This window comes from Pyxicephalus adspersus, chromosome 4 (genome assembly GCF_032062135.1).
Source record: "Pyxicephalus adspersus chromosome 4, UCB_Pads_2.0, whole genome shotgun sequence".
Lineage (NCBI taxonomy): Eukaryota > Metazoa > Chordata > Amphibia > Anura > Pyxicephalidae > Pyxicephalus > Pyxicephalus adspersus.
The window spans coordinates 121248803-121270124 of NC_092861.1; the positions used below are offsets into that span (position 1 = coordinate 121248803).

General features: G+C 36.3%; 1 protein-coding gene across 1 annotated transcript in view; it reads left to right on the forward strand.

Annotated features, from left to right (window-relative positions):
• The window catches only part of LOC140329304 (bifunctional protein GlmU-like), a 32966-nt gene extending 20851 nt beyond the window's left edge, over window positions 1–12115 (forward strand). Inside the window, exons 3-4 of the mRNA XM_072409499.1 lie at window positions 9296–9478; window positions 11667–12115. Coding sequence (XP_072265600.1) covers window positions 9296–9478; window positions 11667–11927 — 444 coding nt within the window. The 3' untranslated portion in view covers window positions 11928–12115. The remainder of the gene's footprint in view (window positions 1–9295; window positions 9479–11666) is intronic.
• The last annotated feature ends 9207 nt before the right edge of the window (window positions 12116–21322 follow it).

Consider the following 21322-nt stretch of genomic DNA (forward strand, 5'->3'; position numbering starts at 1 on the left):
AAGTACACTCACCTCTCCTTGTGTAATTGTGAGCATCGACATCCTTATTCAGGTTCCAGATCTTTGGCCATCTTATTTGACTTGGCTGGAATAACAAAACTCCCATGTGTGTGCAGGGCGTTTATTCATTGTCTGCAGGTAGGTATGCCAGGATTGTATACTAAGCTGCACATAGGCAGTTCAGTGTACAAAACAGAAAAGATTGCAAACAGGCAGGTAAGTTTGATTTATTGCACAACGGACATTGCCTGCCCCTTCTTCAATAAACAACTTACCTGCTTACAATTTTCTTTATTTTTCCCCTATAGTCTCCCATTAAATTTATACCTGGCCTTCTTTTTAATTAATCTAAAGGTTTATGAAGCTAAATAAATGATAGGGTTATCTAAATAGTTTTTCTGCTATCCAGAAGTGCAGGATTAAAATTTAAAATACATATCCCAACACTCAATTAACCACTTACTTAACAGAACACATCCCAGGTAACCTTTAGCTCTGCATTTTATTTGTCTGTGTAATAAATTGATTGACAAATTGCACAGGCAAAATCTGCACCCCTACTGGCTAGCAGAGCGAAAAAATGATCACTTCACCTGTGCTTTCCGTTGGTCAGTTGTTCAAATGCACACAATAATTTAGTTTTATCTATGGGGATGCTGAGATGCTTTATTTTACAATGGACTGTGCAGTTAGAGATAGGAGGAAATCTGCATCTCTGTGTGACTGCCTTATGTCATCACCTAATCGCTTAGAAGAAGGCAACAGGCAATTCATAGATTTAGAAAAAGGCTTGTCATCTGAGAATTGGATGTGAGGAAAGAATTGGAAGAAGTTTTTAAACTTATGTTTTTGCCACTGAACTTTGTGTGTTTGGTACTAAACTTTTATTACTCATTAAAACCACAGTGTTTATTTACCTTGTAAAGCTCCCTATTTTTTTTTTTTAATTAACCCTTAGGTTTTCTTTAAGCAACCTTAGGTAAAAAGCAAAATACAGTGTCTAGCAGCTATTATCACATTTTTTATTATTAACATGCGCCTTATTTTTAGGTTTTGTTAATAGACCAGTGTGCAACTATATAGTTTGTGGGTCCTTTTCTGTAGGAGTCTCTGTTGTTCTCTGATGTGATTATTCTTGTACACTGTTAGATTGTCATACAATTCCATGATAAACAGACTCATGCAACTTACTTTGGTGATGTATGGCCAGCCTAATTGTCCTTTGACCCATGGTACCTGAATGGGTCCTCTGCTGGTTACAGCTATAATCTTTGTACTTACAATTGACCTGATTTAGAAACAAGAAAAGTAAAGTTTTACTGCAAGCAATGAAAAACAAGGGTTTCCTAACCTGCGAAAAAATGAATAGCTGACATGTCATAGCTGTCAATAGTCAAACAGACAGAGAAACCTTAAACCCCCCAGACTTCTAGCTATCTTGATTCAAGTTGGGAAAAAAGAAAACTTTATTCTGATTGACTGGATTAGGAGATTAGAATTTTTACTTGTTATCTGTCCTCCTAGCTTCAAAGTCAAGACAAAATTGTCCCTAGGTTTTATTTAGAGAGTTAAATCTCTTTGTCACGAGAATCCATAAAATAGTGTAGAATTGAGTTTTTTGAATACCTGTTGGTAGGTTGGTGACTAACTGAATAAAAGTGAAGAATGAAAATGGTTACATTTTGGTATGATTTTGATTTATTTGTGTCATAGACACATATAAATTCACATTATATTAGTGGAATAATTCTTAGATATTCTAAAGCAGTGGTCCCCAACCTTTTTGACGTCACAGACCACTAAATTTTTTTTGACTCCGGACTGCGCTTGCGTGGGGGGCCGTGTGTCACTCAAATGGGAAGAAACTTCCCCCAGAGTGACATCATGATTCCAGAACTTGCCCACTCAGACCTCCAATGTTAGAGTGACACAACCTGCCCACCGCCCTGAGCCTGCGAACCACAGGTTGGAAAGGATGACCCCTTGGCAGAGAAGAAGAAAATGCTTGCAGACAGGTAGTAACATAAAGAGGCAGAAGAAAGTCAAAATCATAACAAAAGCGACAAATAAAAATAGTATTATGTTGAAGGCTAGCCTAGCACTTCTAATCAGATGTTTTAAAAGATCATTCCATCCTTATTCACTAATTTTTTTGGGAGGTGTGGGTTTATAAATGCCTTCTTTATTATTTAAAATCTCATATTTTAATATCCTATATTGAAGTTAGCAAATGGAATTTTGTGACTAAAAATAGTGAAGGGTATCAGGGTTAAGGTTTCCTGTGCAGCATATTGTGAATTGTGCAGTTTACTGTATAGTTCAATTATTGATAAAATATCTTCTTGCATGTTTAAGGGGAGCTTGGAAATGGTGATATACAAGGAGAACTACTGAATGCTTAAAATGTTACTATTCTTTTTTTAATAGAAATAAGAACAATCCAAAATCAATTGAATGTAAAACATACAGTTTATATTAGAAAGTGGTTGGATGTGTGGGCATGTGACTACTGATATTGTGCTGACACCTCTGGGGCCATTCTATTAGAGGAAACAATATGGCTTTCCTATATGGCTGATTGCTTTTTCCCTCAATACTTCTTGACTTGTCATGCCTGCTGGTGGCTCATTAAAATTAGATTGTCTTCAAATCCAACTAAAAATGGGATTGGGAGTTTGTAACTAAAAGTCTATAGGTACATTCATGTTAAGATTTCTGGGATAGACATGGAGGAGTGAGAACCTATATTCTCGTTTAATATTGCTATTGTCTGTTGACAACATCAGTATTCGATCAATGCTGATTTCCAATAGACAAATACTATCCCATATGAGGACACACCAGGGTCATCCATGTTGGATTTTCCCAACCAGTTCTTATCTTTACTCAATCATAGGGGGACATAGGGAGTACTTGTGGTATAAAAACATGCACACTTGTCCATTGTCCAGATATCATATTTGTCAGTCCCAGGACTTTTGCAAGCTTCAGTCTTAGGCTCACGAGGCAGTGCTCAAGACCATGAACTTGACTCACATCAAGCATTTGACTTTGCAGTTCATATAATTTGAGCTACATCCATTTGGTTTTCTTTTGGGTTAGTCAAAGGAATGCAGCAATAGAAGAAGAAAACCTGTACTAAACTTTGCCATGGGGGAGTAGAGATGTTAAATGCTGGTAAAAGAGTTGACCAACTAAGGCCATCAGTTATAAAATATTGTATTATCAGTTATTATCAGTAATTATTATGATAAAGATATGTAATACTGTACAGTGCACATTTACTGCTTCCTTTGCATTGGGTTTCCCTGATGTAAAATGTACCCAAATATTTTTTTTTCTTGCCTAAAAGATGTGTGAATAAAGTCTGTCAGTTGTTGTACCTCATCAGGAAAGAACAATTAAAGCCCCCTCATGAGGCTCTGTGTGCGCTGCTAAATGTCACAAAAAGCTATAGACTTTGAGCTTTCATTTAGAACAAATCCCATTAAAAACATAATCAGTGTATCTAATTTAACTATGGATTGGTAACAACATGGGTGACATGGGCAGAAGCTAAAGACAAAGTGAGGTATGAAAGGGAAAATGTCTATCTATTTAGTTAAACATTTTAAAACAAATGGCAATTCTACGTGGAATGGGTAAATAGGTTGTAAATGAGGAGATGCTTTAGACGCATTTTATTACCTATTTAGTGCTGTTTTACCCATTGTAATAAATAGAACATACCCTAACTTCACGGGAAATTAAATGTTTTCCCAATCCATCTAGGATGATATGGAAATCAGTTTATCAAGGGTATATAATATATATATATATATATATGTGTGTGTGTATATATAATATAAAGTCCTATATAAAAGAGTAACACATTGAATACATTAGTTGCATAGATTTGTGTTATTCCCATGATATTTTGTATTGGTATTTGCTACAGGGTGTAAAAACGGCACAGAATTATATGTAGAACATAGTACGCTAATTTATTTTTATATCAAACCAAAAAGAAATCTTTAATTTAGGCAAATTTCAAATTACTAAATTACAAATTTTTAAGGCTCTTGCAAAAACACATCCCTGGGGTGAATTGTAAACCCTCAATATATCGATTTGGACATGTATCTACAGTCTAAAAGAAATGCCCTTAAACAGATATGTGTAAACATGAAGCTATAATATAGCTTTAGAATTAGCTTTATGTTGCCATCTCTCAATTTTAGGCAGAACCCCAGGCAAGCAGCTAAACACACAGTTAAAAAATGTATGAAAAGATTTTTCTACCAGCCAAATTATTCATTATTCTGTTTGTTTTTAAAGTTTCTTTGCTGATAACGCATCCATGCCAGCGACCTCACTATTCTCAATGGCAGTTTAGGATCACAGCTTGGTCAAGGGTCAAGGACCAACCCCCAGTCTACTGACTGGACAATGGCAGAGAACCTGTATGCTGTTAAGGTCATTCCAATGCCCTTCCCTATTATAAGCAATCAATACTAGACTTTTTGTGCAAACAAAGAACTCCTAAATACTCAAAAGAGTAGATTTTGCCAAAGCAGCTCAATAAAGTGAAATTAGTTATTTGGTGTCAAATCAGTTTAGTTCAAATAACTACACTACTTTATTACAACTATTCCTGGCAAATTAGATAATAAAGAAACAGCATGGACACTGCTATGGACATTACAATCATGGTGACTGTACAACAAAATACAGCTAATTGGCCATGGGGTATTCCTAGAACCTTATAAGACAAGAATGTGGTATTACATGGTAGTACTAACTTTATATCTATCTATCTATCTATCTATCTATCTATCTATCTATCTATCTATCTATCTATCTATCTTCTCTCTCTCTCTATCTATCTATCTATCTATCTATCTATCTATCTATCTATCTATCTATCTATCTATCTATCTATTTTTTTCATCTGTTACATAGAAGACTGCATAAACATTTTACATTGTCCTGCTAGTATGTTACCAGGTGTCTACCAAATATTAATGTAAATCCTTTGTTATATGTTCTTTTCAATATTAAATATTTGTAGAGTAATACATTAACAAACCCAGTGTAACGGACAATGTTACATAGAGCCTCTTCTATTTCTACCTAGGCCTGGGTGGAATTAAACGTGGAACTTGACACTTCCTGTGTGGCAGGTGCATTGAAATGAAATCTCTATGCATAAAGGATAATTGTGCAATGTGTGAAGCTTACATGGCGGCTCAGTCACAGCATAAATGGTTAATTAATGTTCAGTGTGTAATATTAGGCTTTGTAAGCAATTTCTTTCTTTGTATGAGACAAGTAACACATTAGGTGGTATATTTTTAATAATAGTCATCATGTACTTTCTAGTAGTCAGGGTAGGTTTTAGGGATATTCTTTATCTAATCAGTTTAAAACTTGAAAACAGTATTTAGTGCTCTATATGCTATATATGCAAATATGTGAAAGATGCATAAAGTGGGTGAATAACCTTAAGGCTTATTCTAGTCAATAAAATAGGGACAATTATTACAGTGAGTTATTCAAGACTCTCTATTTTGTATTTTGCAAAAAAAAAAAGAAAAGCACACATAGCAAATTACATCTGTAAACCTAATTCACTTTGTGTCAAGTCAGTTAGTTGCTCAATCAACCTAAAACTTATTGGAACAGTGCATATTAAGACTAATATTCACTAATTTTATATTAATAGACAAACAAAGCTTTGTCTAATCTGTTGCAAAGCAGAGGGTGTACATACACAAATGTATGTAGACGCTTAAGCTATGGACATTTGCCATATTTTGTTAGTTAACACACATTTGACTGTTCATGTCTGCTGCCACTCCTGCAGTCTTTTCAATAAATCTCTTAGGCAATTGTAAATTAAAACTTAAAGAGTTTGACCACATATAGCAAAGGCTCGGCCAAACTAGCCAGGAATCACTAAGTTGTCAATGGCATTTATTCAATGGCATTTGTCCATGCATTTTTTTCAACAGCCAGGCAGAGCTCCTTTCATTATGCAATAGGTGCGGCCAATGCTGGGTGGATCTTTAGGGGATCTCGCCTTTTTACACTACTGGACCATGCAAAGTAAATATTAATTGTACCCTTAATTAAAAGATTACAATTAATATTCCTAAAAAAAAAAAAATGTTTTATTGTGTTGGGTGGTTATTTCTAGACTTAATGTAACCCCTCCTGTGAGGTACATAGCACCCCTTCACAAATTTTCTCAGGGTAAAGGGGCAGATATCTGGAGGCTTCAATCTCAACACTGGGGTCACATTGTGGGAATAGAGCCCTCTTTTTTCCTACTTCCTTTGGAAATCCAGGTTCCAGAGGTATTGTTTTGACTAGGAGGGGAACACACACAATTGCTATACTCAATTTTCTATCCAGATAGGTCCCAAACCTTTAAAATAGTCTGGTAATAATACTAAGGGGATACCACATGGGGAAAATGGGGAGTACAATACTGCAAAGATACAGAAAGGGGAGAGAGACACTGTAGGGATACAGGTGCACAGAAGAGAAAACTGCAGAAAGAAACTGCAGAGGCACAGGCAAAGGAACCTAAAAAATGAGAGACTATAGAGAGGCACAGGAAAGAAGAAGTGAGAGACTTCAAAGACACAGGCACATGGGAGAAAAGGGGGAAGTGAGTAATTGCAAAGGGCACACAAAAGTGGAAAAGGGAGCAAAAAGCTCCAGAAACGAATCATTAAATTAGAGCATAGTATACAAAGAGTAAAAATACAACAGAGAGGTAAGAACACCCAGTCACAGGCTACCTGGCCAGTTATGCATTCAACATAGTGTGTGATACTGAAATAGAAGAGGGGTGTTGTTAGGGTTGTTTTTTTTAGACTGAAGAAATAGTATTGGTTTGTGTATACTGTGATTGCACATCCTGCATAACTTTGTACTTACGTTTCTTGCCCAGAAAGGATAAAATGTTATTGAGTTTCATTATAAAGTCATAAACTATACTCTGATTCTGAAAGTGCTATTAATAACTATTAACAGTTCTTCCCTAAGCAATCTGCTACTTGTGTGAAGTTTAATTTTTTGGCACCAAGGTTAGCAACTAAAGAAGAAAATAAGATTCTCCAGGCTACAAAAGTAGCAGCATCCGGAGAAATTAAGTTGGCGGAATATAAAATCTCAGTTGGCAAAGATGAGTCAACACTTCTTCCTGTCTCCCAGCAGGGTAACTCACAGGCAGCGCTTAGAGCTCAGGGCAGCTAGAAAACTGAATGCTAAAAAAGCTTATCTTATCTGCATAGTATTTTTCAAACTGTTCATATAGATTTATTTTGATTCTTATCGCATATCTAATTACATACTAAACAGCAACCAGCTTCTGGTTGCCATTTCTTATAAGATATTAGAGTTATCTACCAGAGACAGCCTGTTCAGGCTCAATGTATTTTTTTTGGAAATAATTTTTCTTGTTTTTTTATCTGGAGGAATGGATTTTAGTGTTCTACAGTTGGATTAGCACACTGCTGTTTCTAAGGTCAGTTCTTTTCTAGATGTACACCTTGGATATTAATAGTGGCTTAAAATGTTAGCGGCAAAGAATAGATATTTAAACCTATTGCTTTTTTTTAAACACTTCTATGTATCTTACACTAAAAGACTGCTTCCATGTAGTGTAATTGATATTTTCTTGTGTATTTACTGCCTGACCTTGATATGCCCTATCACTATACAAATACCAACCTTTTTGCCTGATATATCAGACTGTTAGGGCTTTGGTCTTTAAATGTGACTATCCAAATGGAGACGGACAGTTGGAAAGAATGAGCTCTTAGGAATCTTAGTGTTAGAATTACAGGGTATTATTAGGGATAGGTTTTATGGGGCAGATTGTTGTTGAGATTACATGGAAGGTTAGTCTTAGGGTGGGAAGTACAGGGAGGTTTAATGTTAGGGTTACGGGGAGTACAAAAAGATAAAAGTTAGAAGTAAGGTTAGTTTTAATATCAGAACAATAGTGAAGCTTAGTTTTAGGGTTACAATTACACATGGATAATTAGTTAGGGGGACATTTCTCTTTTTTCTTTGTTGTCTTTGTTTCATGTTATGTGGTTGATACCAGGGGCATCTAACTGCCCTCTCTTCCCTCATCTTCAGTTATAAACATGCAAATTTATAACATGTTAAAAAACATAAATGTATATTAAAACTGTGGAACATTTCCTAAAGGACAAAAAGCTGCACCTACAGCTACAAAATATTTGGCTTAACTTACCTTAACATATGACATGTGTTTTATGTATTAGTTCTTTTAAGTAAAATTTAAATTCAGCAATCATTCTCTGTAGGTGAATATGTTGTAAATTATAGTGATTGATTCACCACCAGAGACTGTTTGGTGAATGTCACATTACTTGCTTTATCAATGTTTATGAAATATTAAATGGAGGTATAGGTTGGCCAATATAAATGTGGATAAAACATATAAACATGGGTAAATAAAAAAATAATTTATTAATTATTATAAATACATACATTATTAGTACAGCATTCAAAAAAGCTTTGAAGGTTAACTGAATGTTCACAATACATGGCACTCCCTATCTGTACCATGGGTAGTATAATTACTATGGCCAACTGTGTCTCCAGTTCCTGTCCTTTTAACAACATGGGAAGCATGGTACTGCACCTGGACTGCCCTGAAAGTAGACCCAGCACCAATTGTTCTCTAGGGGAACTGAGTATAGTGAGTAGGCATGTGAGTAGTAGTGTGCCACTTAAGTGTTGATATAGGGAGATGGGGACACAGCAGGCAATTATATTTTTTTCTACCTACCTATTGACACATTCCAGGTAGGGACTGTGCTCTACATTTCATAATTACAGCTAGGGACCAAATAATGACTGTACTTTACTGTGGACGTAAACTTGAAGAAATAAAATATCCATTTGTTGGAGATTGTTACCCCCAGGTCTAACAGAACAATGCTTCTCTGAAACCTGTGTTTCTCACATGATGATGCTGCAAAAACTCTGCAAATTTCTTAAAAAGAAGTAGAAAAAACCTAAAGAGAACCTAAAAAAAGGCTTCTTCTCGAGCTATAGCTTTTTTTTTAATGAGAGAAAAGGAAGTGGTGATATTAAAGTCAACTCTCGATTTCAGTTTTGCTAAAATTGACGAAACACAATCTTGCACATATGAAAAAACTTAGATAATATTTTCTATTCCAATCTATTTTTCTGTTTTGGTATGCATGAGTTTTAGTTTTCTGACAAATACAAAAAACAGTTATCTCTTTTCTTTTGTTTCATTCAGGGAGGACCGAGCTCTTTGTCTGTGTATGCCCTGCGCTTGGGACCAGGAGAAGAAATAGTCACATCATTGTTTAAATTTGTGCAAGAGAAGGAACTGAGAGCACCATTTGTTATTACATGTGTGGGCAGTGTCACCAAAGCAACACTTAGACTGGCTAATGCAGATGCTGTGAATAGAAATGAGGTACCTGACAGGTCTGCTTGATATACTGGATCACTTTAAGTCATGCATAGATACAGCAAGATGGCCGTGGAGTGTTTCAAGAGAAGTGTACTGTTCCTAATTATGTAATTATAAGATTTTGGTGCCACACTACAAGCTGTTCCTAAAATCTGTTCTTTGTGTCTTACTCCAGAAATGCAGAGAATGAAATGCATTTCCCCTGAAGGTGTCCTGTCATCTTTAATTTGATATAATCTTTAATTAAAGACATTGGCAGTGCTGAAATGGTAAAATATGTAGAATATTTCTTATGTCACAAAGGAAATACCTCTCCTCGCACTCCACGTCTAAATTACTTGGCAGACATTTTCCTTCTAAACTCCGGCTGTTGAATAGAATTACTGTATAATAGTTCTGAAAGACACGAGGGCTACATTTATGACTTTCCCTTGATTTTTTTTTTTTTTTTTGGTTCTCCAAAAGCATAGGTATTTTGTAATCTGTTGAATATTGAGCAGATTTTAAGTGGAGCTGGTATTGGCTGCTGTGTTAACATTTTCCCAGGAATACCAGGAAAGGCACCAATGGCATTTTTTAAGGTTATTATTATTGACCTCCTAATATTTGCCCATTACCCTGCAATGGATATGGCTTTATAAAACACTAGGGTTGCATGCTCAGCTCAACGTGCCTTATGCATCCTGATCTTACTCTGCCAGTTGGTACTATGCTGGTAGTGGTATGAGGAGTCACAATTACCTAAGTACCCCTATAGGCAACAGTAGTATGTTAGTTCATTGTGCTAAAGGGTTGGTGCTGGTAAATACCAGTTCTTAGTATACATGTAAATACCCCATCTCCCATAACTGTACTTACCTGTAAACAATCACTAACACCAAAGATTTCGCCACCATTCCCAACAATATTCATGTCTTTACAGTGAAAACCAAATTTAATTTTTTAGCTTAAACTCACTAAATACATCCCATGTGTATCAAAACAAAAGATGTAAATTGTCGAACACCACCCACAGTATCAGTAGAAAAGCCTGTCCCCGGTCAGCATGAGGCCCTCCAAAAGTCTCTCCAAATTTCTTCAATAAGAATAGAGCATGGGCTTTGTTGACTGTAGAGCTATAGGCCTGACTTAGTAGGAAGTGTACTGAGCCTCTGCAGATAGACCACTGCTTCTATACTGTGGCCTTCCTCTGAAGCATGCTGGCAAGCTTTTGCAGTTGTGGTTGTTTTCTAAAGTAAATTGATCAGTGAAAAATATCACAATCAGGTAATTGTTTTCTCTGTGGTATTCTAAGGGCTTAGAAACAAATCTACTAGGTACACACAGTGGTCGACTTGATTTGGGTAATTTTTAGAACAGTTTCCAGTTCTTATATTTATATAGGCCATTTTCATGTATGGTACAGCGTGACATTGCAAGCACTGTTGTTTCTGCCATGACACAATCTTCACTGAAGACTAGGGTGCACAGATCCTTGCTACATAAAGATGGGGTATAATTTTTTTGTTCTACTATAGAATTAGCTGCAATTACCTTCAGGTGGTCACATTCTCATTATACAAAAAACTCCCTAGTTAGGGTAATAAACATTAAAACAATCCAAAGAACTTTATTGTTATCATTTTATTGTGAATTTATTGACATTACCATAATTGTTATGTTTAGCCCAATGATCATTGATCAAGTCATACTGATTTAAAACATAAGCAGTTAGCCCTACAAATCAGATTTTAACTAATTAAGTAAACTCACATAAACTAAGCAATGATTTCTGGTTGTGATGGACTATTGCTGATTGCTTCTAATGAATTTCTCCAAAATGTCAATGATGAGAAATTTTGCTTAGGACATTTTTTTTATGAAGCTGCATATCTAAACATTCTCTGGTCGAGATTCAATCACATATTAAAAATAAAACATGTAATAATACATGCTAGATTTGCTGCTTTATAAAAAAAACAAAAAACAATAGAATCAGATTGTAAGCTCTTCGGGGCAGGGTCCTCTCCTCCTGTATCACTGTCTGTATTAGTCTGTCATTTGCATTCCCTATTTATTGTACAGCGCTGCGTAATATGTTGGCGCTATATAAATCCTGTTTAATAATAATATTAATAATCAATGGTAGGTCCGTTTAGCTGATGAAATTCATTTGTTTTTTATTAATAAAATTTTTTTTTCTGTTTTGCAGATAATAAATTTAAATGAAAAATTAGAAATTGTTTCTTTGGTTGGAACCCTTAATGAGTATGCTCACTTGCACATCTCCCTGTCTGATAAAGATGGAAAGACCATCGGTGGCCATGCTATGGGAGATCTGGAGGTCTTCACTACTGCTGAAATTGTGATTGGGGAACTCAGCGACCTTCAATTCACTCGGGAGATGGATGAACGCACGGGCTTTCCAGAACTCGTTATTAGTCCACGAACAGAAAACACTACCTCTGCCTAGCTTCTAAATTATTTACCATTTTTCCTTTGCAGCCACTGAATGAGATAAATTTGCTTCAGAGCATGTCCTTAGACTGCTCTTTGCATTATTGTATTGATTTCAACCATCTGATCACTCACAACATAATCAGTCATGTATGAAATACACACGGCAAAATCATCTCAATAAATTCTTTAAATGTCTTGTCATTAATTTCTGCTGTTTATCAGCACGGGCTGCCTTTAATGTTTGGGGATTTTTCTTCTCTTGCCAGCCGTTCTGCTGGGATTTTATGAGACTGATTGCCCCAGAGAGGGTATAGGACAGCGACAATTGCTCAGAGGGCTAATGAATGTACTGTTTACTCATCTTTATATGGTTACTAGAACACTAATTGGGAGGGACAGGGTGAACAAGCACAGAGGAGCAGTTATATGATATGCGTGACTTGGATTTAAAGCAAGTGCTTTCACACTGCTTTCTAGTTCTACAGTTTACTATTTATGAGTAGAAACTACACTTTTAATAAAGGTTAACATAAGTTATAACTTAGTAGATTCTGTAAAAGAATGTCCACCAGTTCCTTATAAAATGACATATTGAATTAATAAAAAGAGTTTAGTTGTAATATAAACAACTCAAGGAAGATGCATGCTTGATATGTTTAGTACGAAAAAAAATGATACATGCATTCCATTTATTAGAAATAATTCCTGTGTTTCCTAATAAAGCCCATTTTATACGCACACATCACATTTTGTTAACATTTTGTTTTAATGTTAAAAAGGGCATTTAATTTTTGGGGGTTTTCCTTTTTTCAGTGCACCACTACATTGCCTGCCACTGCACACGCACATTCGAGTGTCATTCAAAATTAATAGAAGAGTATGCAGATCAGCCTTACTCAACTTTGTTCCATGAGGAACACTTAAAAAAATCCAGGTTTTGGAGAATCCCTACTAAAATACAATTTTGGGTGTTCAATAGGAAAAATCCTTTAAAATTTATGACCAGTGGATAGAATGCCATGTGAAGTGGCTAGTTTAACATATTTATAGACACCTAAATCATCATGAGAGTCATTCAGCTGGCTGTATCAAGTGGTGTTGGACCCTAGACTCTAGAACTATGCAGACATCTTTAAATGGAAGGCCAGTCAGCCATAGTTTAAGGAACCCCTATCAACCTTTGGAGGAATCCTTGGATTCCATCGTACCCTGATTACGAATGGTCATTCTAGAGAATGTAGAATCTAACACTTGAAAAAAGAACTCTTCAAACATTTGTTACTATACCTTTACCAGGTATTTCATTTTTAACGAAACAGTGAAGTTTAAAAAGGTCTGTAATCTTGATTACTCATCCCCTTCCAATAAGAGGAGGTGCTGAGAGTAGCCATAATGGTAATGAATTGGAGTCAGTAACAATGACAAGGTAGGAAAAAGTTTATTCAATAGAAACATAGTAGAGATGATTTAATACTTCAGTGCATTGCACCAGGGTAATTATTTGTGCCCTATTGTGTCCATAATCTATTTTTGACCAAGATCTATCTTAATAAGTGGGTATTTTCCTTTTTTAAATTCTTTTAGACTGTAGGTTTGTTTTTTGATTGATGATTGAAATGTACAATTTGTAAAATGTAAAATTTTTAAAAATAAAACTATAAAAACATTTCCTATCATCATCTCACAATCTTCCCTTCTGTTTCCATACTTCCAGTTTTTGTAGCCTAACAGGCCAAAATGCATACATAAAATACACAGTGATTTTTGTCTTTCAAAAAATAAATCTGCCACCTTTAGGTTTTGATGGAATAAAGTTTGCTAGTGACACCATAGTTAAACAACAGTGGATTGGCAAACATGAAGACACAAAACACATACACTACTGTCATATGAATATGGATTAGTAAAAATTCCTCAGTTGTATCCCAGTTTGATGGCAGCACCGCATGGCCAAAAAGTCGAAAGGCTACATTTCAAAAAAAATAAGTGCAATGCTTAGGTTTCGGAAAGTAAAAATTGGCCACTGGCACCACAGTTTAATTGCAGTGCCATCAGGCAAATATCCAGTACACAAAAAAAGAGTGTACAGTTGACTAATACACTGTATTTTTTCCTGGGTGAATATAGGGCAGATCTTTGTTAGTTTATCTATACAGGTAGTGCCCGAGTTAAGGACATCCGTCATACAGACGACTCCTAGATACGAACTGGGCTTATCTGCTCTTCCCTGCTCGCTCGTGTGCAGGACGGAGGCTTGATGGGGGGAGGGAGTGCTTCCCATGACTTGCAGAAGAAGTCTTTTGCTGTTCTGCAACCTCTTTATTAAACAAGACAAACTCCGCAGCTGTTTCTTTTTGCATATCTGTCACAATACCTGCCGGTTCCCGTGGCGCTCCCCACTAGGTCATCCTTCAGGGTCCTGTGCATGTTTGCCTCATTAAGCCGCCAAGTGCAGCACTCGCTCTCTGTCTCTGCCAGAGTTAGCATGCAGCACTTCCTGTTCTCACATGTCTGTGGGCAGTCTTGCTCACACTGACACAGCACAGGGGGGAGGAGCTCCTTAAAGGGGCAAAGGCTATTTAGTCTCAGCAGTAATGGAGGCTGATGCTGTGACTTTGTACCAGCTACCTTGTTACTCTGGATTGTGCATCTTGTTATTTCTTGACTTGCCGTCTGCCCTGACCCTTGCCTGGACTTTGACTACATTTGTTTGCTGCCTGCCCTGACCCATACCTAGATTCTGACTACATTTGCCTGCCGCCTGCCTTGGCCTGTGCTAGGACTCTGACCAAGCTTGTTTGCCCAGACCTGTACCTGGAATCTTCCCCTTTGGTCTGCCACCTGTCTCTACACCGAGGCCGCTCCAGCTTTCCTCCTCAAGTAGGGTGACTCCAAGGGTGGCGACCTAGTGACCTCCAGCAGGAAAGAGCCCAGTGGCCTCCAGGCTACTGGCCCATCACCCCTTGCGGGGTACCCTGGTAAAAACCTGGTGTCACTTAGACTCCACGCCTTGGGTGATCCCGTGCTACCTGCCTGGGGAGACCCTGAAAATATCTAAGCACAGCTTGCTCCAGAAGTTAATGAATGTCTAGGTTCTATAAAGTTTTTTTTTGCTTTGTTTGTGATTAACTCACAGTGAGGATTGTATACAGTAACTGACACCACACTGCCTAATAATATGTTGAGACAAACATCAATGTACCTGTTCCAACTTACATACAAATTCAACATAAGAACAAATCTACAGTCCCTATCTCGTATGTAACCCGGGGACTACCTGTATACATAGGGCAAATATTCAAAAAATAGTTTGTGTTTAAATTTGGTCAATATTGGGTGAAATATTTGATAAATATACCCCTTAATTTTATATGAGCAGCACTATATTCCCACATATAAGTATATATTGCAAAAGATGGCATGTATATGTATATAAAGTTTTTCTTACGAATGTACTTTAAACAATACTTTCCATTAATTGTGCTCTACAGGCAGCACATTAGTAGGTTTAGTTAATAAATTGTCATTAGTATAAATCTGGCATAATGGTTTTGCTCTGATAGCTTTATTTAATAAAGGGTGAAAAGTGCCAATTTAAAACATCTCCATTCATGTCAATAGGAAAATGAAGAGCTTTCAATAAATAAAGACTTCACTTCTAGCTGTGACCCAGATATTTCAAAAACACTTTATTAAATAGACCTCTTCTCTATGGTCACTTCATGTCTATGCACCGGTAAGCTAAGGATAATTATTCACAATGTGTGAATTAGGTCATTTCTGCATAAAATAGATATTTGGCCTTGTCTTCAAAAGTGCAGTGTGACAAGGTGTTAACTGTACTTACTGGGAAATCTACTAAAGAATAATTTATTTACTTATAATAACATTATAAATATCTTTATTTTTTTATTTTATTTACAATGGGATGTTAAATAGGATGGTGGTAGTGCATATAAAAGTCTACCAAAAGTGTAACTATTAGTTTGGGCGTAGAACAGCAGAAATATTAAAAGGTCACAGGTGACTACTGACCATATCTTATGATCATAGAAAATCCTAGGGTAAAGAACTTCATAACAGTAGACAGTAGACACAGAAGCAGGTATATGGTTGTATTTAGTGATGGGCACGTCTGTCAAGATTTGATCTAGATTTCGTATCATCAACACCTGGGGTTCTCAAAACCATTTTTAAGTTGCACATGTTTACTTTTCCAGCCAAGGCAAGATTGTGAGATAGGAACTCTGCCTGCTAAACTTGAATTTATTTACTGCCAGCATATCATGCAGTGCTGTAGAAAGCCCATAGTCATGTTATTACTGACCCTCAGAAGGGCTATAAATCTAATGGCCCTACCATAGTTATATGTCATTAACACAGTCAAGACTGGTTCTTGAGGGGATACCAATTACTAACTACATGTTTTAGGATGCAGGAGGAATCCAGAGTGCCCAGAGGAAACTCACACAAACACAGTAGATCATACAAAATCTATGCAGTTAGTGTCCTGACCGCGATTTGAACCTAAAACCCTAGCGCTACAAAGGCAAGAGTGCTAACCCCTTTAGTCAACTGTTGTCAATCCCAAGTGCTTGGTAATGTAAGCATCATCTTTGTAATTGGAATTTAGAAAAGAAGCCAACAAGTTAACATTTAAATTGAAAAACACAAAAAATCAAATTGAAATACAAAAAAATACACTAAATGTTATATATATTATGTTGTTTTTTTGCCAAGCCTAAGCTAAGCATTATTTACAGAAAGAACATTATATAAAGCAGCCTAGAAGCCTGTACAAATGTCCATAACTATAACCAATATTTTGTGACACATTTGTGCTCATGTAGAATTAAATGCATAAATACTGGATTTGTAAAATGTAAATGGAATTAAAGAAAATAGGGTTGAACCTATGTCTGATGTTTTTGTCATACAATACTTTTTTTACATGTTAGATTTCAGGGCTGGTATCACTTTTTGTTTTAAGATTAGGTCCTAATTTACCAAACAACAAAATGGATTGTACAAAATTTTAAATAATGTAAAATCTTTGGTGTTTATTCAATATAATCAAAGTCACAAAGGTATCATAAAGTGTTTTGTTCTACTTTGCTTTATACTGTAATTCAGAATAGTAGTAGAATACATTCCACACTTGCTGCTATGGAACCGAATGTCAAGAAACTCATTTTAGTGATAAATGATCATACTTAATATATCTTGAAAAAAGAGCAAGTTCACAGAGTTCATCCTCCTTTACACAGCCGTACAGTTTTATGTTAATCCCTGGAAGGTAAGACATGTCATTCAAAAGCACATTGGTTAGAAGGTCATAAAGCAGTCTCAGGGACTGTAACTCCCTGTGCTTGAATGAATCACATGCTGTTCTTGTTTCCGCCTTGTATCTTCTATAGAGGAGCTTAGTATTTCTTTTTACTGCACCATGACACAGTGATAACAAATTCAAGACAATAGCAGCCTGGCACCAACATAATGCTGCACTGTAGTACTAAATGTTGACACTAATACGCTAAAACAACCACCAAAGGTAGTTTAAGGAGCACAACCTTATCTCAAAATATCTTTTGAGTAAGTTAAGATGCGAAAAAAAAATAGATAATTAAATAGTGTTCACAAGACATTTGAATGTATAAAATAAAAAAGAAAATACAAATTATATATAAATATGTAAAGAATATATATTTCAAGATTTCATAAAGTATGCACCCATGGTTTTATAGATTACTTGTTTTCGAGAGGTGGTCCAGCTGAATATTTTTATGGCTTTTATACGTTTTGAGGCATTGATTGCTAAATGACGGCAGACCAGAAACTATGCAGTCATGATCAGATGGGAGGACAGTCAGCCGCAACTCGAGGAACCTCTGAAAACCTCTAGAGAAACCTCTAGAGAAACCCCATGGTTCCACAGAACCTGGTTCAGAATGGCTGGTATAGCAGCTGAGCTACTTCTTATAGAACAGCGGTCACCAACTGGAGAAACTTTTGATGGTCCGCGACTCTGGCTGGTGCACCAGAGCCGTGGACCATGCCCCCCGTACAGATCGCAGGCTCAGGAAAGTGGGCACTTTGGGGGAAATTTTCCCCCTTTAAATGACACCCAGCTCCCCCGTGCAGGTGTGGTCCGGATCCGGTAAATTTAGTGGTCCGTGGGTCCAAAAAGGTTGGGGACCACTGTTATAGTAGACCTCAAAACTGTAAAAATTTGCTATCCCTAGGAAATATATAGAAGGGGTTATTCTGCTTCGACAGTACCTTAAAAATCCATCTTTAGCACTGCATTTCCTAATATACATGATACCCAGAACAATAATAAATAGTAATAATGATATTAGGTTGGTATTTAAAAACCCTAACTTGTAATACCATTGTTTGTATTACTCTAGTATTTAGATTAGTTTTAGAGAAGCCATACAGCCACCCTGTTAGGGAAACAGGCACTGTAAAAATCTTCAATGCGGCCTGGAGAGCAGTCATAATCTCTTTCTAGATCAATATTGACTCTTTAGAACAACAACAGGTAATTAGTTTATTTTTTCTTGCAATATACTAGAGCATCTTACTTACAGGTCTCCCTAAACTCTTTTCAACACAGAACATTTAATTCCAGATACTGCCTCTGATTAGGGCAATTCTTGCTTATGTCTTCTAGATTTACCCTGCAGGCAAGCAAAGAATTCCACACTGGCCATGTCTAGGCACAAGGACCCGGCAGGGGCCAAGAGACAATCACAAAATACTTCTAGATTGTGGAAGGTCACAAAGACCCATATGTGGGGTTAGTCCAAATATTTGTCACCTTTTATCAGCTCTCACCACTGGACACAGTCCTGTGATTGGCTGGGGTGGACAAACATTCATAATTTATTTACTGTCTATCCCACACTTACTACTGTAATCACCTAAAAGGTCTTATGTACACAGAGCAATATGTTTTAGGTAAATAAATAGAATCTTACAAACCACAAACAAATCTAAGGGTATACCTTGACTTATGAATGATTTTAGTGATGATGCTACGCCCCACTTTCACAAATTCTACACATGATAGTTCAGTATAATTGTTTTCTTTTATTGGCAAATAAAAAAAAAGAACTGTGTCATTCTTCTCTATCTTTTTTGCTTCTTAGTACTTGGGAAGAATGACTTCTGTTGTACCCTGAAAGCTTTTAAGCAATGGTGCCGTACAGGGCAAGTACAATGGCCCCTTCACTTTTGCATGAATGCTTTCTGTTATTTTCCACACGCCCGGAAGTCATCTATTTTGTCCTCCTGACATCTGTAAGCCTTGTTTGTTTATAATGCTTTCAGGGCACTCAGCTAGAATAAAAATGTTGTAAAGCTTGTTTATTATTAGTAAAGATGCTCTATATGCAGCATTGTTTAGAGGACAGTGTCCTTTACCCACTGTTAAACAATAGAAGCACATGATATAGTACATCAAGGCTAATCTAAAACCAAAGAGTACAAATGGTAATTTTATTTCCATATTTACCAGTGTAAGGCAACCCACTGGCTTCTTCCAAAAAAAAAATTAAAATGAAAAACCTAAAAGAATGACATTCAGTTTTTTATTTCTTTTAAATAACTTATTTTCACTTTTTATTCTGTTTCATTTGAGTGCTTAATGATCACTTGCAGCCTTTTTTCAGACACCTCCAGGCACTCCGGCAATCACTGCATTGAGAAAGAATAAAGCTTTTAAGCCTAATGTAACTTTTTCAAGTCCTTGATGAAGTGGGGATGGATTAAAACTCTTATTTGTGGGATTTTCTGCTACCCTGGGCTCTGTTTTACACACTTACAAACTTAAAATACTAAAAAATGAGAGTAAGCTTACCTGGAGGGTGCACCAACCTCTTAGAGTTGTGACATGGCTTTAAGGACTGACTAAATTAGGTTTTACCTTTACTGTCCACAACTTGAGAATTCCTAAATGTAGAGAATCTAGAGAAAAACCTAGAATAAAGATTACCCATGGCTGTCAAATATCTTTTATCTGTTAAATGATTCAATAAATATGATTGGTTGTTAGAGAACTGTGCCTAGTTTCTTTGTCTAAATAAGTGAAAGTTTGATGTTTCATGATGTCACTGCAATCACTATGATAATTTAACCAAGCTACATCTGTGGCACATATACCGCATTACGTGGACGCAAAGGAGCTAAGGTGCACTTATATTTCCGATCCATAAATACAAATCTTTGATACAAATGCCTGTAAAAATACCTTTCCATCTTTTTACATTACCACTCCACTCCATCTCTAAAATAATACAATTCTTTTTAGTGTTTGCTTAAGTGTCCACTTAACATGATGAATTAATTTCAGATTTATTATCCCACACCAGCCAAGAGAATTGTTTAGTATGCATGTCCATGTAACATGCAGTTTTTAATTTTGCTACATAATTTAGAGAACGTTAATAGGCATTATAAATAGCCACTTGTATGCTGTGCTTTATCTGTATTTAAAAATAAGGATAGGACACAAAACAAATTAACATTATTAGAACCTGGATAAAAAATGTTATGTTTGAAATGTTAACTTATAAATTGTTGCTATACAAAGTCAGTAGGAAGGCTATTTATCTTTTAAAGTCCTTGTTTTTTTTTTTTTTTTTGTAAGTTGTTTTTGTAGGATTAGGAAAAAACGCTATAATTTTGATTTTAGGGACTTGCCTGCTGCCAGGTGTGGACAAGTAATTTTTAGCCATTCTGTAAATTACCTACTCTTCCTAAACAACCAATAGCAGCAAAGTTGGCTTGATTATGCCAAGGTCTAGACCAGCAATTTTCAACCAGGGATCTTTGAACCGTGGCTGATTGACCTTCTATTTGATGATACCTACATAGTTCTGGGACCAACACCACTTGGTACAGTCAGCTGCATTAATGGTGATATTCTAGCCACCACTATAGAGGGACATTCTTTTAATTGCCACCATGTTTATAAGGCCTTTCTTCTTCCTTTGAACCTTAGAAAAGTTTTTGTAGGGGTTCCCAAAATCTAACAATTATTGTATAGGTTCCTTAGGGGTAAAAGGTTGAGAAATGCTGGTCTAGAATTTTGGCTGTTAGATGATTTTGAGTGACACCAATGATCTATAAAGATGACATCCTTCCCAATGGCTAGCAGGGTAAGAGTAAATCTTCCAACTCACCATCTTGCTAATATACTGTGAGCTGTGGATATAGTAATTATAACAGAGCTTCGGGGAAGGCCTGAGGGTTTTTTCAGTGGTTCCCCAATGTTAAAAAAAGGTCAAGAAGGGCTGCTCTAAATGCTTTGGCCACATACAGTATATCACACACATCTGGCATTCTAATAAAGGTTGGGGATGTTACGAATCATCAACCAGATTTCACTTGCTCCCTCTTTTA